The 20,291-nt window shown below is 38.8% G+C and overlaps 1 protein-coding gene across 1 annotated transcript in view; it reads right to left on the bottom strand.

Moving 5' to 3' along the window:
* Positions 1-13,350, bottom strand: part of ACSBG1 (acyl-CoA synthetase bubblegum family member 1) — a 33,446-nt gene extending 20,096 nt beyond the window's left edge. The window contains exons 1-2 of the mRNA XM_017745193.1: positions 13,184-13,350; positions 4,243-4,325 (exon numbers count right to left, since the gene is read on the bottom strand). Of these exons, the coding sequence (XP_017600682.1) occupies positions 4,243-4,325; positions 13,184-13,263 (163 nt within the window). The 5' untranslated portion in view covers positions 13,264-13,350. The remainder of the gene's footprint in view (positions 1-4,242; positions 4,326-13,183) is intronic.
* Between the last annotated feature and the right edge of the window lie 6,941 nt (positions 13,351-20,291).

Here is a 20,291-nt window from a genome sequence, read left to right as displayed (position 1 = left end):
TCATCATGCAAGATTCCACAGCTATGATGTCATCACATTCTGCTGACAACAGAAATACATAATTCCTCCTCTCACCCACTATTTTTCACTTTTCTTCAAGATGTTTGGGACCCTGAAAGATTAACTTCTTTTTAGTAGAAGCTCTAGCCGAGTATACACTGCTTAGAGTCTGAAAGCTTAGTATCTGTGTCAAACTTCTCCTTGTGCCAAGAAACAGATTAAACAAAAGTACAGAACTTTGCAATTTCAAGTGAACCTGAAAGTCTCAGCCAGCCTAAACACATGGTGATTCTTCCAATAAAATACATAAACCAGCTCCTGTGGCTTGCCTTTCAACAGCTTGGGGAGGAAAAGGGTTTTCTTCTATATTACCAGTTTTCCACAATAAACACGTAATTTTACCCTCTGTAACAGAAAAGACAATAAATAGAGGAAATCTTTTTAAATTAGCCAAAACACACAAAAATATTTCACTTAATGGAAACTTATACTTCTTCCACTGGAGGAAAAGGGAACAATTATTAATTGCAATAAAATACTCTGCTCTTCACATCAGTGAAAACCCCTACCAGTGTGGATCAGAGAAATAAGATATGGTCCAAAGAATGCCTTCACAAGCTGACGTGGAGGGAGTGGTGCACCACGACAAGTACAAAATAAGCTTCATAACAATACGGACGCTTCTAAAACTGATTACAATGCACCAAAATGAAAGTGTGTAGAGGGTGTAATCAGGAGGAAACATCACTACAGAAACATTGCCCAGGCATGCAGGAATAGAAAATCAAAACTTAGAATTGAAATTGGTGAGTAATGTGACAAAGCACAAGAAGGGCTTCTACAGGTACAGTGACAGCCAAAAGGATAACCAGTGATACTGTGGGCAACTCACTGGCACAGGACATGCAAAGGGCTGATGCTCTCAGTGCCTTTTTCACCTTGGTATTTACTGGCAAGGTCAGGCTTCCTGAGTTTCCATGCCTAGTGGCATGTGAGACACATACAAAAGAGTTGATGGGACCACATGGGATCCTTCAGAGTGGACACTAAGAAACCAGGTCAAAGCCATCGCAAGGCTGTTCTCTGTCAACTTTGAGAAAGCACAGCAATCTGCTAAGGTTCCCATCACAAGAAAAAAGGCAAATGTCACACCTGTCTTCAAAAAGCAGAAGAAAAGAGGATTCAGACAACTAAGGGCCAATCAGCCTCACCTCAGTCCATGGAAATGCTATAGGACTCTCCTATAAATCATTTTGAGCCATAAAATGGTGACTGACAACAGCCAGAACGGACCGACCTGACTTGGCCCTGGTAAATCTAGCTCACCTGGCTTACATCATGGCTCTGACACGGTGAGAGCAGTGGAACATTGCTTACTTTACCTTTAACAAGGTCTTTGACAAGTTCTATATAGCTCAGCATTCTTGGAAGGTTTGAACCAGCTGGAATTGGAGGAACAGGTGGATAAAAAATTGACTGGATAAGTAGTCTTTGAGAACAGTGATCAACAACTCTAATTAGCAGTCAATTCCAAGTGACATTCATCAGGGGTTACTTGTGAGAATGACACTGTTCAACGATGGCACTGTTGTCCTGGACAATAGAATGCAACCTCACCAGCTTCAATGACGACACCAAACTTGAGGAAGTGACTGACAGGACAAAAGGCAGGGCAGCCATCCAGATGGACCTCAGCACACTGGAAGAATGGGCTGGTATGACCTGAAAGCTCGACAAACTTGCAGCCAAGTCTTGCACTCTGGGGAGGATAACCCCATGGCCCAGCATGGGCTGGATGCCAGCTGGCTCAGCAGAAAAGCCCATGAGGTTTGTGGTGGACAGGTTGGCTGCGAGTCAGCTGTATGCCCCAATGGGGGCTAACTACACCCCTGGCTGCATTGGCAAGATCATAGCCAGCAGACCAAGGAAAGTGATTATTTGCCCCTACTCAGTGCTCCTGAGGCTGCACCTGAAGCAGTGTGCAGCTTTGGCAGCCCCAGTGCAAGAGAGAGATCCTGACAAACAAACTGGCACAAGCCCAAAAGAGGGACTCCCAGGCAGTCAGGGGCCCAGTGCACACCATGTACGAGAAGCCCATGCAGGTCTGGAGGAGACGAAGTATGAATCTACCTGCAGTTTGCCAAAGACTAAAGCAGGTGTTACAAGGAAAACAAATTCTTCTCAGAGGCACACATCAGAAGAACAAGAGGCCATGGACATGAGCTGCAGCAAGGAAAATTCTTGCTGGATCAAGAATTTCACAATGTAGGTGACTCAGCCTAAGAAGAGGGACTGAGAGACTGTACAATATCCATCCCTGGAGGTTTTCAAAACTCAGCTGAACAAAGCCACAAGGCTTCCTATGAGCAGAAAGATGTCCTAGTTGCCCTCCACTGGTCTTTTCCAACATAAATTATTTTGTTGATTCCATCAGTATAAAACCAGCATGGATGAGTTCTCTTCTAACCTCACACTGGTTTTAAGTCAATGTAATCCTTGCTGCCAACAGTAAGGATACTCTGGATTTACATATCCATTAGAAACCACAAAATCTGGCCTGCTTCCACAGGAATGAGCTTCTATACATTGGTGGAAAGGAATGAGGAAAAAATTCCAGAACAACCTGTGGTCTTCATTAGAAAAATTTACTCCTGAGGTTGCAGAATGAACCAATTATAAAGTGAGGAAGACAGTTCCGCACAACTACAAAATACCAGAATCTCCTTCTTTATTCTTTATATACAATGTAGACGCCCTGCAACCAGACACTGAACTTCCTTCTCATAGAGTATTTTTTGAGAGGAGTTTTTGAAATTCAGCCCTCACTTCACCACACAGCATCTGCATAGCAGTGTGATGTTTTCAAGTTAAACACTGCTTCTCATTTAAATGGATAAGAAGTAGTGCCACAGATTCCCAAAGCCAAATAGAAGACAAAGTCTAACAAATTGTAAGCTCCTGATTCATCAACTTAGAAACATACCTAAACACCAATAAAGGAACTGCTTAATTAAAATGGATGAGGTGTGACTTGTGTTTGCAGGAAAATTATGATGGAACAGCTGGAATGGCTTCTACCCTTAGCTGTTCACCTCACCTTTGTGGCAGAGGCTGTGGTCACCTCTGTAGGAGTGGCTGAATGGCATGTGCATTCCTTCCAGAGCACTGCTTTACAACCCAGCTTACTTCTCTAAACTGCAGCCAGCAGCAACCTCTGGGAGAGAAGCAGGTAGGCAGCTGACAGCATTAACCACTGTCCCAGATAAATTCTTAGAAAAATAGGTCAGAGCCTTCACAAGCACACAAGCAAGTACTCTGCAGAATCACAGCCTCAGTGATAATCTACATATAGAACGTGTGGCTCAAATAGTTCAATAAGATACCCTGAAAATTTGAAAACAGGCATTTGTTATCACCTTTATTCATTTATATCCACATTTATTTCCTGCTCACTGAAAGCATACAGCTAGCAGTTCACTTCTTGGAAAGAACCCAACTGTGTATCAAAGACTGCCTTTTGAAAAGCAACTATATAGCCACACAGATAGATTTATACACATGTATAAAGTCTGCATGCAAGACTCCTACATAGATCTGATATCTGTGTACTCATTGCTTCAGTTTTCTCCTAGAACAAATATTCTGTTTCAATGAGCATATTTAGATAAAAGTAACAGCCTCACCAAGGCAACAGGGAGCTCCCTTAGGGCTGCAAACCTTCCAAAGAACCTCAGAAAGTTCTGCGAGCAAACCTCTTTTAAGCCACATGATAAGCACATTCAGGCAAGTCATTCACCGCTGCAGTTGGATTAAATGACACCGCTATGCACATGCTGCAACGCAACACAGAACTGACCAAAGCACAGATATTCCTTAAAAGCCTCCAGTCATTACACTGCACACCAAATCCTCCCCAGTCGACAGCTGGTGAGTAGGCTGTGATGCCAAAGGTAACCCAACAATTTGCATGATTCCCAATGGGATCAAGCTATTTTTCATTTTTATCTAGTCATCATCTCAAATACAGACAAACACTGGCAGAAACTATTAAATCCATGCAAATTTACAGACAACTCCTGAAATTTTTTCAGCTGCCCTGACTCACTTCAGTTTTATTTTAATTTTGTCTTACATTATCTGAGAAATTGTCAGTCATAACCTATTAGAATAGACACAAAAATTACATTAAAAAAAATTCTAAGAAGAGCTCGAATTTCCAAGGATCACCTTTTACATGCTTACCTGCTGGCTCTATGCCTTCACCCTGGGCCTCCTCCAAATGAGGCAGCAGGTCTCTGCAGACAGTCTGTGCATCTACAAAGGTTCTAAAAGCAAACAGAGCTATTAAGATGTTATCCAGGAGTAGGATCTACTACAATCAACATACAATATGCAATATAAGTATCAAAAGGGAAACAAAAACACAGCTTGCAAGCACTTTGAAATTCAAGCAGGTGGAACCAGAAAGCTCAGAGCTATCAAATACATTTTGACTCTGTTGCAAACTCCACTACAACCCAGTTAAATGGAAATGTCTTCACTCTAAGGATGAAATTCTTTATTTCACACTTTTGGTTTTAACATCATGGGATATACCAGATGAAGACACTAACTTTGAACCTCCACAAAGAGGCCGTGAACAATACAAGTATGAAAAATGAGTTACCAATCTTAAACCTGATTACACTGCCACTACTAATATCACAACACCTTGTAAATTCCCACTGTTAATACCTGTTGAAGCTCTGAAGTCAGGGGGGGTTATTCTAGGCCAGGAAGAGAAGGCAATTTAGTTAATAATAATAATAACAATAACAATAATAATGAAGTTTCTCAAAAATTTCACCAGCACAACAAATTATCATTAACACATGGATGAAATTAACTTTTCCTGGCTAAAAGTAAACAAACCAAGTTTAAAGCACAAAAACAAATTCCAACCCAAAAAGTCTGTAAGGTGACAGACTGCAAAGAATTCCATCAGCAAAATACCTAACAATCAGCATTTAGAATGACTGCATATAGCAATGCACTGCAGATTATTAATGAATAGCAGCATAAAGATTTTTTAATTTAATTAATTCCATTTCATAGAACAAGTGGGAATCAGCAGCCTTTAGAGGCTAAGAAGTTAAGATTTCCTTCATTCCATCTCCATAGGTACAACAGAAGAGTCCTGAGTGAAGCTCAGGAAGTCCTTCCCCTCCACAGTGCAATAAATTAACTCAAAACATAGAAAAAGAAAGCTGAAACAATGCTCTTCACAGCTCAAATAAACAACAACCTCAAAAGCAGTTTTTTACACAGTGGTGACGGGGAGCAAATGGCAGGACCAAACACTACATCAGACGTTATCACCTATTTCATATTAACAACTACACTTGTAAAATACTCATATGTGGGACACTCCTAGAATTTATTATTGTTAGTCACAATGAAATAAAACTGCAAAAAAGCCCTAACCAATTTGTATCCCTTTTACAAGAATGCAGCAGACTGCGTAACTCTTCACCCCTCAGAAGTGACAACCACAGTTCTTTTCCTGCCTTGCTCCGCCCCGCAGGTCCTCTCGGAGGAGGGCACAGGTCACAAAAGCAGCTGAAGGAAAACAAGGAGTCATCACTAATGTTGCCTGTGAGGATATTTCCTCTCTTGCTAATGGCATAATAGGACAAAACATGAAAGGGCTTGTCTGATAAGCAAAATGAGGCTCTGAAAATAGTTACTGGCTTGGTGAAGGCAGATGCTGATGAGAAACTGAGTAATTTAAATATAGAAGGGGATTATCCTGCACTTTGAGAGGTAAGCCTGTGTTTGATATGTGGAAGAAATGGTGACTTAATGAAGTGGGATTGCAAAGACAGAATGAAAGACCAGGAAGACTTATTTGGCAATAAAACCAAAACAAAACATCTGAAATAACCTAAAAAAAAAGTGTTTGTCTGCCATCTCAAAGCACTTGATATAATTATTGATTCTTTTCCTATTTTAAAGAAAACCTACATTTGATGTTTAGTAATCCAGTGGAATCTTTTCCTTTAAATATCTTGGGAATAATAAAGCTTTTTAAATTTTACTATTTTACAAAACAAATAAGCCGAAGTCTTGGTCTAAAGATAACTGAACATCCCTTTTGATGAAAACAAAGAGCAGAAAAGCCTTCAGAATAAAACAACTCTGATTAGTAATGTATCAGAAGAGCCTCATTTGAGGATACTCAAAACTTTAATAAACATCATTAATGTCTTTTCCCAGATTATTACCTTTTTAGTTTGCTTTAGTCTTATCTGTTATAGGATACTGGTTCAGCTTACATTATGTTCCCTTTATAGAAAACCAGCCAACCAACACCTGAACTTCTGAACTTCCTCTGGTAATGCTTCAATGTGCAGAACTTCTGTGAAGAGTCCTACATGTTCAGTATCTTCATGAACGTTAAAGTTGGTAACACTCCATGCAATAAAGTTGCTACCTGTCCCCATGAATTAAGCAGCTTGTTTGAGAGTGAAGTTTTTTGCCCTGAAAGTACAATTAAGAAATTTTCTCTTCCAACAACAATTCCTGTGTATATTCAGAACCATCGTTTCTGACTGAAAGAATGTGGTTTTGATGTCCTTACTTTTACCTCCTATTAGGACTTGTTCTTTAAAAATTAAGTAAATATCCAAGAATGGTTATGGTATCTGGAATTGTTCAAGACTGAACTGAGCAGAATTTGGTGGGGCTGCCTGATCAAGAGCTTACTGAACATATACTGCAGCAAGGAGGAAAGGCACTGCAGAACCACGGCGTGGTGCCAAGATGCCCCAGCAAAACCAAAATGCTTTGGAGATCTGGACTTTGGCTCTTAAATTTTTTATTAAGACTGAGGTTCTGCATAAATTATTCAGTGTTATTAGTGCAGGGCCAGCATCTTCCAAAATCCAACTACCAGTTTAAAAGTTGATTTTCTATGTCTGATTCCTGCAAGTTTATAGTTCCAAAGATAATATGCAAAAACCTCTACGAATCACACAGAGCAAGAATTTAACAGTAGAGGTCACTTCAACAAGTCAATTAGACCAAAATGAGATCATGTTACAAAACATTGACCAGCTAGAACTATCCAAAGCATATTTCTGTATAACTCCATTAGCATGGGTGATTTTTGAATGACAGTATTTCCTGATGTAATTTGGACTTTAATTTCAAGGTACCATTCTAGCAAACACGACCTCATCTGCTGCCTGAATTCAACACACTGCCCTCACCTGAGACAGAAGCACAGCTTAGGCTGACCAGCTTATCCAAAGGTCTGGGACAAAGCCCAACCCACCCGCAGCTCCCACCACTCCCCTGTGCCCCTTGGATGCTATTTCACACTGAAGCTGTTCTCACACACCAGGCCAACCTGAAAAGCAAGAATCTGAATGCTCTCTATACTGGATTAACAAAGGGACAGCTTCCTTTCCGTCTGTCTTTCCATGATTGTAACAGCTCTAGTGAGATTTATCTTTGCAACCCCGTGGAAGCAATGTGTGTGTGAGGTAAAATAATGACTGATGTAACTGACAGCCCTTCCTGCTGGGTGTGAGTCACCAGAGGAGAAGCATCCAATCTGGATTTGCTGGCATAGCAATTACTGGTTTTATCTGAGTGTATTTGATAGCAACCACTGAATACAGTATCATTTCTTATTGTAGCTACAGAAACTGAATGCCACAGCTAAATCTCTCTGCTTTTATCATTGCAAAATGACAGTGCTCTTTTGCTAATTGCACACTAGAAAAACTGTTTGTTCTGTTACCATAATGATGCTTAGTGCTTTATGGCACTACTTACTGCGATACTAATTTCCATAATATTTTGTTGTTGTTTTAAGGGACTTCGGAATTAGCCTTTTCCTTCCACAGGCTCTGTTTCCTGGTCTGGCAATTAGAATTTCTGCTTACACCTCATACTCTAGGCCAAATACAGTCAGATATTTGCTGTCCTCTAAATTATTTCCTCATAGTAAAATCTGGTGAAAATACACACAATAAAACTGAAGAGAATCTATGAAGTCAGTCTTTAATATGACAATAAACCATTTCTTCTATGGGGAAAACATTTTACAGAAATTCTCACTCAAATAAGTCCTACAGGACACGCTGATTGTCCTGTATAATTAGGTTAGCAGCTTTTCTCTCAAATTTAAAAACTATGAAATTTATGTTCTAGGATACATTTTGGCCTTGTTTCTGCAGAGGGATTTCTACTATCACAAACTGGACCAAACGAACACTGTTATGCAGCCATCATATTAATATGAAATTTAAGGGGAACCTATTCATTAAACAGATTATGTATGGGAACAAGTAAAAAGACATCTCATTCTTTTGGTATTCCTATTCGTGATCACTGTTGTTCAATTCTTGTAACCTTGTCAGTATAAAGTTTTTACCACTTGGCTCTCTACAGGGATTATTAAAAATTTTAAAAGATCAACCTTCCTATAGAAAGAGAGACTTTCTGTAAAGTTGCAAAAATAAGCTGTTTAACAAATAATTACATACATAAACTGTTAGTACATTATTCAGCACAAGGTGTTCCTTTAGACTTCAGGATATTTACTGATAACCCTCTACACACATATAGCAAGTCAAAGTACTTTGAAGTCTGGAAATCACATTCACGACTGCTCAGGAAGAAGACTCAAATAAACATTTTTTTGCCATGAAACCAGTAGGTAGTTCAGACTACACATTCACCCAGATCCATATTCTGAGCTTCCAGACCTGTGCTGTCAGATTCACAATGAAGATACCATCTTCTCCTCCCTTTCTTGGTATTCCTGTTGCAGAGGCTTCTCCATTACACAGCTTCTCCACTCCCACCCTGCTCCTGGATACTGTTGTACCACATATGTGAGATTACCATACAGCAAAATTATTTTTATTAATTAATTATTTCTATTCTGGTTTAATGTATGAGACATATGCACTTTTGAAGATAATGCATTCATAATATACATTATTAGATAAGATGAGGTTTATGTGATGCCTAATTTTAGAAGAACAGTATGTTCAAGGTGCAAAGCTCTGGCTGTGGTCAACCATGTTACTGCAGTTCAGGTCCACTTAAATTCCAAAGCTTTTAATATAAAACTATTGCATGATTTTTCTGCTTTCATCCTTTCAAAAAAAATTATCTTGCAGAATGTCTGCAACAGAGAACACAGCCAATAAGGAGGGAATGCTCAGTTACAGTGTCTGCTGAGTGCATACAATTTCTCTGTCACTTACATGGTTTTTCCAAAAAGCAATCCCATTTAGCTGCTCCTGGGAGTGCTCTCATGGCACTGCTTCCAGACTCAGTGGCTCTCAGGAAGGCTCACTGGTGTTCTGCCCTCGCTGTGATGATCCAAAGCAGTGCAGCTCCTTCCTCTGACTTGCTGTTCCTCCGAGCATATCACCTACAAGCTCACCCACCACCAGGCTGCATTCATGTGGCAGTAGGCATGTTACTTCATACTTCTTACAACACAGTCCCCACCTTTTAATTAAACTCCTTTCTCTGCTTGCCTTGCCCAAAGAAATATTTTGTAAGTCACAGGTGTTTATCTTAGGGAGCAACGTGTGCAGATCCCCATATGCACAAGTATTTTTTTTCCCAAACACTTCTTTGTTGAACGGGCTTTCCTAACTATTAAATATTAATCCTATTTAATATACACAAAAAAATAGACTGAAGTGGAAAATATGCATTTTTCCAACACAGAACTTTTTAATAAATTTTGTTTTTATTTTTCACTACTTGCTTCTCATGAGGACAACTTAATGAATTCCTTCTCTAAACTCCTCCATCTTGGTGGTTTGATTATTTATGGAATCCATTATAAAGTGGATGATAAAACATTCTTCTTCCAATCAAGTGTCCATCTTTTGCTGTCTTAGTCTTGGTGACAAGCATCCTAAATATTGATCTCTGTTCCAACACAGAAATTCCCCCCTCCAAGCTTTTGTTGCATGTTCTCCAGGCTATATACATTCCAACAGCATTACTCTCCATTAGAGCTGCTTTGGGTCTACATCTGCACATTCTTAAAAACTTTTCATTGGGTGTCAGACATTTTCAACAGCTCATTGTGGCATTTGAATTCAAGACGAAACCATTAAGTATTCATCCGACAACTCTTCTGGCAGCAAAAAGCAATGGCTTAAATTACCTAGAGGTAACCTCCGAAAACTGTAATGATTCTGGCATTTTGCCTAGAAACTTTAGAAACTAAATATCATCATCTGGATCCCATTCATTTGAAATCCTTTCCCAAATCCCCATGTATCCTGCAAGAGTCAAATCCAGTATGTTAAAACAGAACTCTGGGGACAGATTGTAGGCATGAGCACAAGACAATAAATTTAGAATCACAAATATATCCTAGAATTCTAGTCAAAGACAATAAAGTCACTCTGATTTAAGTCAACATAGCACTGCAACTTTGATAGCTCAGCAGCTAAATAGAAACGTGTGACTGGCACAGAAATAGCCAAGCAAATACTGCATCTCCAGACTCTGAGGTGCTGTCAACTGTTACCTAAGACATTCTGAAGATGTTTTCTCATTTTTTATGACATAAGAGAAAAAAAACACACAGTAATGATGCACCACATTAGTTCTATAAATCCACATTTTCTGTCATGCAATATTTTTCCTATAGTGAGTAGAGTCACAGGAGTTCCCCATGGCCCTTTAGACATTGCTGTCTACTATGACTGGTCATCTTATTTCCTAATTACTCCTCTATTCAAATGAGGGCAATATTATAATACATTCCTTATTGATTCTATTTAAAAGTTCCCATTTGTCCCTGAAGAACGAGTTAGATTTAGCTGTTAATTGGTTTCCATGCCCTCATGAGACTTAAAAACAGGGCCACGGATCAGCCCAGATATGTTCCTACTCTTGCAAAAAGGCCCAGCTGATTCGACAATTCCTTTGCTTTTCACAGTGCACAAGAAACCACTCTTTGTCAAATTACTCATACAACTTCTTCTCTCACAAAGATATATTTAAAAGCTAAAAAAATGCTTTAATAAATAAAAAAGAACAAATTACTAGTGATAAAGTTAACAGCTAAGATCTATTTTACCATATAACACAGTTGGCATACACCTTGTAGCAAAACCTATCTCTTTACTTGCAAAAAATAGATCTGAAGTCTTTTTTTCTCTTGTTAAGAATAAATATTCTCAAAAATCAGGTCATTTATTTTGGTGAGCAGACCGGTTTTATGGATAGCTGAGAACTACATGGTTGAATGGGAAGAATTGAACAATGTAACGAGCCTTTTTTATTCTCCCCCCAAAAAGGCTCTATTCAGCAGTTGGGAGCAAACTACAACCCTGCCCTGACCTTGGTACAGATTTTCTGGCTCTGTTCTCCCCTGCACAGCAAAAACCTAGACCTGAAGCAGAAATCTTCCAGTAGCTGGCTCTGTATGGCTATTTGCAGGGAAAGCAGCAAAGTTAGGTCACACAGAACTCATTATTTCATCTCTTCCTCATTTTTTAGGTCACACAGATTCAATTTCAGCCTTATAAAAGGTCTTTTTTTCCTATTTCCATTTGATACAATTTTTTTTTCTTTGTCTAGTCCTTTCCACCTGGAATCCTACTTCCAGCATACTAAAAAAGGTATGATAAAATTTGTTACCTAACTTCAAATCACTACCAGGTAAACAACAGCATTTAACAGGACAACATGCACTGGCTACTTCAAAAAACACAAACAAAACACACAAGTTTTATGCCAAGGACTTTGAATGCATCAAAAGTATTTAGAGTTCTAGGGTCTGATATTCTTTCATTAGAAATACAGAAAAAAAACAAATTCAGAAAAAACATCTTTCTAATACAGCAAGTTTAAGCTTAAACTTCCTGTTTGCAGTGGACCCAAACCACTGTACTTTTAAATTCTCCTATAACTTTTCTTTTTAATGAAGAAAACACAGGAACTTTTTTTTTTTTTTACTTAAGCATGTCACAAATAGAAGCATACATGGACTAAAAGAGAGGCATTATTACTAACTTAGCAAAACCTAACTTTCATGAGTCAGAGTGTACATATACCTATATTGACCATAAATCAAATACGTGTTTTATGATCTTTGGACAGATTAAACCAAAAAGTGACAATTCTACTACCAACTACATTAGGATTCCAGAAGCAACAACAATATATTCAAAAGTTTTCAAAGATTTCTTAAACTTCTTCCTGTTCTGAAAACCTTAAGTCTTTGGATTGCTCCTCATGATTCTTATCCAGGATTACAAAGCCCAGAACAGAAGAAACCATTATGGCAGAAATTATCCCAACCAAACCTTTACCTGAAGGGATCAAGCAAATCTTTCAAGAGACTAACATGCAAGTTGTTCCCTAAACAAATGTGAAGTTAGATGTAACAGAAGACTAAATATCATACAATAGTTCAGTCTCTGGAAATGTATATTAGTACTTAGCAAAACTGACAAACTTCTAACAATCAGAAACTAAAATATTTCCTGTGAGATGTCTTGTTCTAATCTTAAGTACTTCCAAAAACTCTAGAGATGGGAAGATTTCTCTATCAGAAGATAGCATTCCAGTGACAGATCAACAGGTAGAAGAAATAATGCCTTCTTTTTGTGCTGCCTGGGGCACAAAGGAGAGAGCAGCCAGTGGGATTATTTTACATGTAAAATGTAACATAAACATTAAAATACACTCTTCTAAAATTCACTTCCCCACTTCTGTCTCTGAGAAATGAGTTACCTGGTAAAGTTCTGTTGCCTTTGACAGGAAGAAGATGGTCTATCATAAGGATCAATTATTATCTAAGGATTACTCCTCCAAATCCAGAAGAGGCTAAATAGCCTCTGTGCTATAAAATAAACACTATACAGATATATCCTCTATGCCAATAGGATACAAGCAACATAGTCCAGACTCAGTGATGGCTATTAGGTTTAGTGTCAAAGCAGAATTTAGCATAGGAGAATAAACCTATTTAGAATCTTCATCAACAATTTTCTCTCATTCTAGCCTCAAAAGATATACCTTATTCTTCATTAGATAGTAGACACCAGACAAAATTCTTGTGCATCTGCACAGTAGTACAAGACAAACTTAAGCTATGAAAAACTGGTAGATCAGTTTGTTAAAATAAATGCTCAAGCTACTTTACCCATTTTCACAGCTTCCTGAAACATTCCTTGCATTTTCATCCTGCAATTGTTTTGTGAGAGTCTCTCCACTGTTAGGCATGCTGACAAACCCTCCAAAACTGGTCACAAATATGCTAAAGAACTGTGCAGGTCAGGCATAAATGAGCTACTTGGAGAACCAAAGAAACCAACAGTAACTTGTTATTTGTTAGAAAAAACAACACGTAATACAAGAGGAGGAGACTACTGCTACAAAAGCTATTTCTTTCTGATTTTAACATGCTTGAAATGTCGCAGTGCTTGTGAGCTGCTTACTGTTAAACTTTCCTTTTAATTCACTTTTCTTTAATTATCCATGAGAAGAATTTTAATGAGTTTACAACGCTTTAAGATGCAAATCTTTTCTTTTGCCAAGATTTCAACAAACTTGTTCACACAAGTTGAAGCAATTCTAACTTTACTAAGTCTGGTTTCAAAAAAGAACATTCAATGAAGCTATTTTCTTAAGGAAAACACAGATTAATTACATTAGGAAATGCCTTCAAGTCAATTATACCTATAAAACCCAGTACTGCAACAGCCAAGCACCTCCTCCAGCACCACAACTACAGCAGCACTTCCTGCACCTCATCAGAGCAGGCCTATGGTGTAATGTGAAAGTTTCTACACACAACTGAACAAATTACTTCCCAGGATGTAAGAGAGTCCAGTTCAGCTACTTAGGCTACTTCTGTACTGGTAAACAATCCAGAGAATGGCTCAAGCCACTCACTGTGAGCACCTTCCCTGGCATGGTTTTGATCTGTATGAACAGGCATTTCCCTGGGACAACCCAGGCCAGAGGCTGTCACTGGAGATGATATTAATGACTACCCTGTCTGGAAGAGGAAGACAGATGCAAGCCATGCCATGTCATAGACTTCAGAGCCAGAGAACATCATCTAAAATGTTTTGCTTACTGGTACAAAGACAGCCATAGTGATCAGGAGCATGTAAGATCAGCAAATATTAACTTTATAGAAAGTGTGGATTTTATTCCAGAGTGTCTTACACCATAGATAAATGTGTAATTGTAGACAATGCAATCTGAAATGAAAGAAAACTTCGAAGTGAGATTCTAAGGGATCTATTCTCAACACCAGAAACTTGATTTGAAAATATCTGAACACATAATGGAGGATATTTCAATCGTAAAAATAGGTCCTCATATGCAGCAAAACTCCATATTTGTCAGGATTTATTTAGCTCCTTCATTTTGGGATAATTCTCCAAACTCTTTGTTCCAAAGATTCTTTGCAGAAAGCTACAAGGTCTCTTCCTTGCAACCAACTTTCCAGTAATAGAATAAAGAAAACTCTGCTGCAAGAAAACTCTTATTTTTCTTCTTCAGGTCATCTAAAGTGTTTTAGGTGCTATATGAAAGAATCCAATTAGAGAACTGCTAATTACTTTGCTTGAGTTGCTTCTTGGGTGTTTAGTGGCTGGATAATAGGCTGGTCTCACAGAAGGAAATGGCTGCTCACTCTCTAAGACTTGTACTTACAGTAAATAAACAGAAAACCTCAAATATATGTGTCTTCTATACACACTGTGTTTATGAAGGGGTTTTTGTTTTGTTTTTCCTATAATTTTCTTTAAACTTACTGATGGTTAGCAAATTTTTTGACACAATCAAGCATTCTCCAATGATAAATCGCTCCCCCAGTAACAAGGGCAGCTGCAGGGAAGCCAGGCTGTGAAGCAAGGGGAATTTATCAAGGGGAGTTGGTGGAGAAGAGTTGCTTTTGGACTCTTTGTTGTGTGACTGTAACAGAAAACTCACATGATTGTGATAAACTGTGTTTCCTGCAACTGTCAGCTACAGTCTTGCCACTTTAACAGTAGGCTCATGAATGTCAAGCTGTAATAGTTCTATGCAGACCTTGCCTTTGTAGTCCTAGTTCTACACAGAACCCGCCTTTGCAGTTCTAGTACATTTCTAGGTTGTCTTCAAGTTTCAAGAAATAAATCCTATTAAACGAGGCCAGCAACTTATATAGAGTTCAGCAGAAAAGACCTTCATCTTGAAATGATTTTTATACTCTGCACCTTACAAGATGCTATGATCCTTTTCTTTTATGCCTAGATCTACCTGCATGCAAGTTGCACAACACTGTACTAGACTCAGACTGAATTTTTGTGGTGGGATGGGCTGCTTTTTGCAGCTACAGGTTAAGATTTCTGGGTGTTGACAGGCTTACAAAGCTATGAAGGAACAGAAAAGCCAAATAAAGCTCACATACTACTCACATCCTTTGCTCTGCAATTAGGACTGGTATCTTTCAGAAATTTGCAACTGATACCTCAGAGTTGAAGACACTGTCACTATAAATTTGCACTGTCACAAGATCCCAAACAGAAATATCAGAGAGGTTAAAACAAAGCCGTGTTGTTACTAAGGTCAGTAACCAATAGAACCACAAGGCAGACCAGCCTTGGCGTGGGTGGAGCATGTTTGGGACAGAATGTTTCAGGTTTAATTTACAATAACATTATGGCAAAATGAAACAACCCAGGGCTGTGCTGCGCTCCCCCATCTTTTTATGTGTAAGGCAAGAAAGTGAATGTTTCACCACAAAACTTGTATTTACTTAAAATGAATGGATGAGTGTACTAATTCTGGATGCTCCTTGCTACTCATCCCAATTAGTTTAAGCAACTGTATGATAGGTTCCCTTTTTTCTTTTTTTAGTTACGTAACTGGTAACAAATAGTGTAAAACAATACTTTCTGGTACAAACATGACATTAAACTGGTAGTCCTATTGTTATCCCTATCTTTCAGCACTGAGTCTAAACCAAAACAAAAAAAGCCTTACCCCACAACCATCAGCCAAACATCTAATAACCTTTATGTTTCCTATTTCAAAGGCTTTGTTACATGTCTTTACATAAATGGCACTACTTCTAATCTTTCTTTCATTATTTCAAATCAGTGTTCTTGTCAACTTTTCAACTTGCTACTAATTGCAGCCCTCTGCCTGCTATGTTCTGTTAACTGCATTTACTGTGATTATATATAGCTCTCTTTTTCCCACTTTCTCATAAAAGACTTCACTTGGTGTCTAAAACATTTTCGCTAAAGTAAAAAAAAAAATTAAACTCCACAGATACTACTAAATGAGAGTAGGCTTCTGGGTTTATGCAAAATTCTAAATCCAAACATATCTTCAAACATTGCTGTGGCAAAGCCTCCATTAAGTCTTACTAAACAAGTGAGTCTCAACACATACCTTAAGGATCAACCAATTTATGCTACCTTGGGCCAAGGAGATGATGCTGAGGGCAGATTCCAGAATTAAAAGCTCCAGACAAGCAATAACTTTTTAAATTCACATATGCTTTTTATACTAATTCATTTCTATTGAAGGAATTCAAGTTAGAGAAAGCTGTGACTGCTACTCACTCACTATACACTACCCTAAAACAGCTCAAAACAAATGCCATCATTTAAATTTTCTTGCAGATACAGACCTTTTACTTTCTATCTGTAGCAAAAAGATTTTCCTAAGAGCTCGTTTCTGTACGAAATATCTTTTTCGTATATCAATTATGGGCCCAGGACCATTAAAGGTTCATTAAATTAAACTGTCATACTTTACTGTTTAACATATATTTTTTAAAAGACTAAAAATCATAGCCTAAAAATATTATTTAAAAGGTATTTTCCTAAGAGGTTTGTAGAAATTGTGATAACTTTTGAGGCCTGGATGCTTGAAAGAATCCACCTCAGCACCAAGGAAAGTCTGCTGTAATTCTAACTTCACCTTATACAGGAACTACTGAAGCTCTTTATGCAAATTTAGTGTGACTGAAAAGAAACACAAGTTTCAATCCCGCAGATTCCTGACTTTTTTTTCCAGTGTTTGTAATAAAAGTTACTCTTGATACTTCTTTACAAAAATCAAGGGTGCTGCAAGAAGATGCAGCTGCAGTTCAGCAGATTGTACTCTTACCTGTGTCTCCAGTATGCTGCTTTCAACAAGAATGAGCAATAGTAATATAAAAGAGAGAAACGCAAACAAGGAGATTCTAACAGTGGTTTATATAACGGGATTAAAAGATACATGCATAATTCTTGTAGCATATAAAGATACTGCATGGTCCCAAGGTCAGGGGGAAGCAGTTTTAACTCTTGTTTTGTGCTAACAGTGCAATGCCTGTTTCAGAACCAGAGTCCTCTGGTGGTTAAATGAAACGGGCACCAGATCCAATTACTCCCCATTCCCAGTCCAGTCCTGCCTCCTTGCAGAGAACAGAAATTCTCTGCTTGTTTTCCTGTTGACACCCACACGCAAGTTTGATACTGTGCAAGTAAAAAGTGACAAGGTGATTCATGTTACATGTAGCAGGAGGGAAGAGAGGAAAAAAACATTAAAAGAAATTAGCTGTTCATCTCAAAAATGCGTAAGCAACTGCTGGTTAGCAACAACCATAGATTTAAGGAGGCAAGGTGCGCACCAAAAGAAACAGAGTTGGGCATATACACCCTTGATCACCAGGCTGGTTGAGTACAGGAACCATCACTGTAGTTGCTGAGAAATATGGCTGCATGTGTAAAGGCTGTATGACATTTATTACTAATTATGACAAAATCAGCTGCTGAGGATTCAAACTCTGTTCCATAAATACAGTATTGATAAATATGAAATGTTTTGCTTCAGACACCTATAGGACTGTATTCCTCTCAGGTATCAGAATGAGTGCATCGCTCAGGCTAGAGTGATGTAGGAGATGTGCATGATGATGCAAATCATATATGCAGCCTGGTATCTCTCCTGTTTTTCTAATCCCAAGCACCAACCCTTACTACTTGTCCCACTAATTCTTTGAATAAACAAGGACTTTGATTGGACCAACTGGAACCAAAGATGGAGAAAACAAATACTGCATATTAAAGTAAATATAACCTGATAGGTCTCCCTAATAAAATAAAAGTAAATGAAGCAGGAGGCTCAATCCTCTTAAGCAAAGATCCATACCAACCAAATTTTTGGCTGTTATTACTAGTAACAAACGTTAACAGTAAGAAACCACCCACCAGTGTGAGTTCTTATTATATTTACCAATATCTACACACACCTACATGAGGATTTCTACTCACAGAAATTATATACTCTTTTTATGACATACTAAAAATTGAACTCTAAAATTCATTATGTGCTTCAAAAGCTTCTCATCTGTTGAAACATTCAGCTGCTACAAAGCTATAAGCAGATTTATTGCTTCTTCTTAAATGGAAATATTATGTTCAGAACTACAGATTATAGCTCATCTATCTTTAAGGTGAAGACCATTATGAGAATAAACCTTTTTTTGCCTTAAAAAGGGGATATTTAGTTCTTGGCCTACAAGTTTACAGAGTAACTTACCATAGTTATTTTTAGAAAATAGTTTCTGTATTTACTTGTCAATGTAATTTCACAATTGCAAAACACAGATTTACATGTTCAGCTGCTGATAATTATGCTTAGAGAAAGTAATAGTTACCAACACTGATTTCTTTCTTGGGGTTTTGAACTGTTCCTTTCATTGATATTTTCTATTGATTTCCTAGCTCCCCCTCCTTCAGTAAGTTTACATGCTTAATATAAGCAGATTGTATTAATTTAATCTTCTAATAGTATTTACCTGAAATACAGTAGGAAGTTCATTATAACAGAGCTCTAAAAAACGAAAATTTTTCATTCAAATCCCACACTGCTGCTTTTCCTTCCCCTTTTTCCCCATTTCCCACTGTTAAACAACACAATAGGGCCCTCTCCTTCAGAGTCATCCCGACTCCTTACCTGGGCTGTGGTTGGCAGCACAGGACACTGGAAACTTTGGGTTATCATAACCACAGGAGATGCTCTGGTTTCATAAAACTATTTCTAGGGATAAGGAACTGTTTCCTGGAATTAAAAAGCAGCTTGTAAGCATTTCTACTCAACTTAAGTTTGAACAAAATCTGTTCACAGTTCACGCAGCTTTTCTGTATTTTTCACTTAAGATTTTTCAGCATTAGTTGCCATCTTCTATGAAAATATGCTTTTGGTCAGGTCCACACCAGTACCAGTTATCTCCTTTCCCCTAAGCAGTAAATAATTAATTGAGAACCTTTGGTTACCTGGAGAAAGATGAAAACTAGCCCAGCTTCCAAGTCTGCTCCAGGCAGGCCGGCTTGAGGAAAGGGCAAATACCAAACAGGGAGAGCAGGGGCACAGCATTAGCCCAATTGATTTAAAAGGCTCAAAATACTGAGGAATAAGGCATCAAGAAAGCCACCTATTAATTAACCAGAACAAGATCTAACACACAGCGTGGGGCAGGTCGTACCAGGGTGCTTGCCAGGCTCTCCCAGAGGTGAATTAATGGATTTCACAGAGCAGGGAGAGAAACCGGCGCCAGTGAGGGGGCCCCCTCAGGCTAAACCCCGGTACCTCGGCAGGGACCCCTCAGGAGGGACCCCTCAGCCCAGCCAGGCCCACGTTATTTTAGATTAGTCTAAAGCTGACATAGGTAGAAGCTTTCTAAATTAGGCTGAAAATACTGTTTCTACAATACAAAGGTATAAAATATGGGGTGGTTTTGATGTATTTTTAGCCCCACAGAATAGTCGCATTTTAACCCTAATGGAAAGCACATCTAAAGCTTCCCTATAATAAACTACTGAGAAATGGTATTACATATAAGTCTAAAAGCAATAAAGAAGAGGTAAGAATAGACCTGCCTGACCACATTAGCATAGATAACCATTTTTCAGCTCACATTCAATGCCGACTCCACTGCCCGAGTACCGATTTGTGTGAGCTGTACTCAGGGAATGCCAGGCACGACCCCTGGGGAACCTCAGCTGTACGGACTGTGGGCTTAAAGACAATCAAGACACTCGGCCGTAAAACCCCAAATTAAACCCCAAGCGCAAGCCCCGGGCCCGGCCCGAGGCTCCTCCCCCCGCGCGCACCGGCGGTGACGTCACGCGCCGCAGTTCTAGACCGTTCCAGCCCCGTGACGTCACGCGCGGCGTCATTCCAGAAGATTCGGCCGGGGCCCGTATAAAGCCCGCGGAAGAGGCGGGGCTGCCGGGATCGGTGAGTGGGCAGTGGCG

Source organism: Corvus brachyrhynchos, unplaced genomic scaffold (assembly GCF_000691975.1).
Source record: "Corvus brachyrhynchos isolate BGI_N302 unplaced genomic scaffold, ASM69197v1 scaffold309, whole genome shotgun sequence".
Lineage (NCBI taxonomy): Eukaryota > Metazoa > Chordata > Aves > Passeriformes > Corvidae > Corvus > Corvus brachyrhynchos.
The sequence above is the reverse complement of the archived record's forward strand: the minus strand, read 5'-3'. Positions and strand labels throughout refer to the sequence as shown.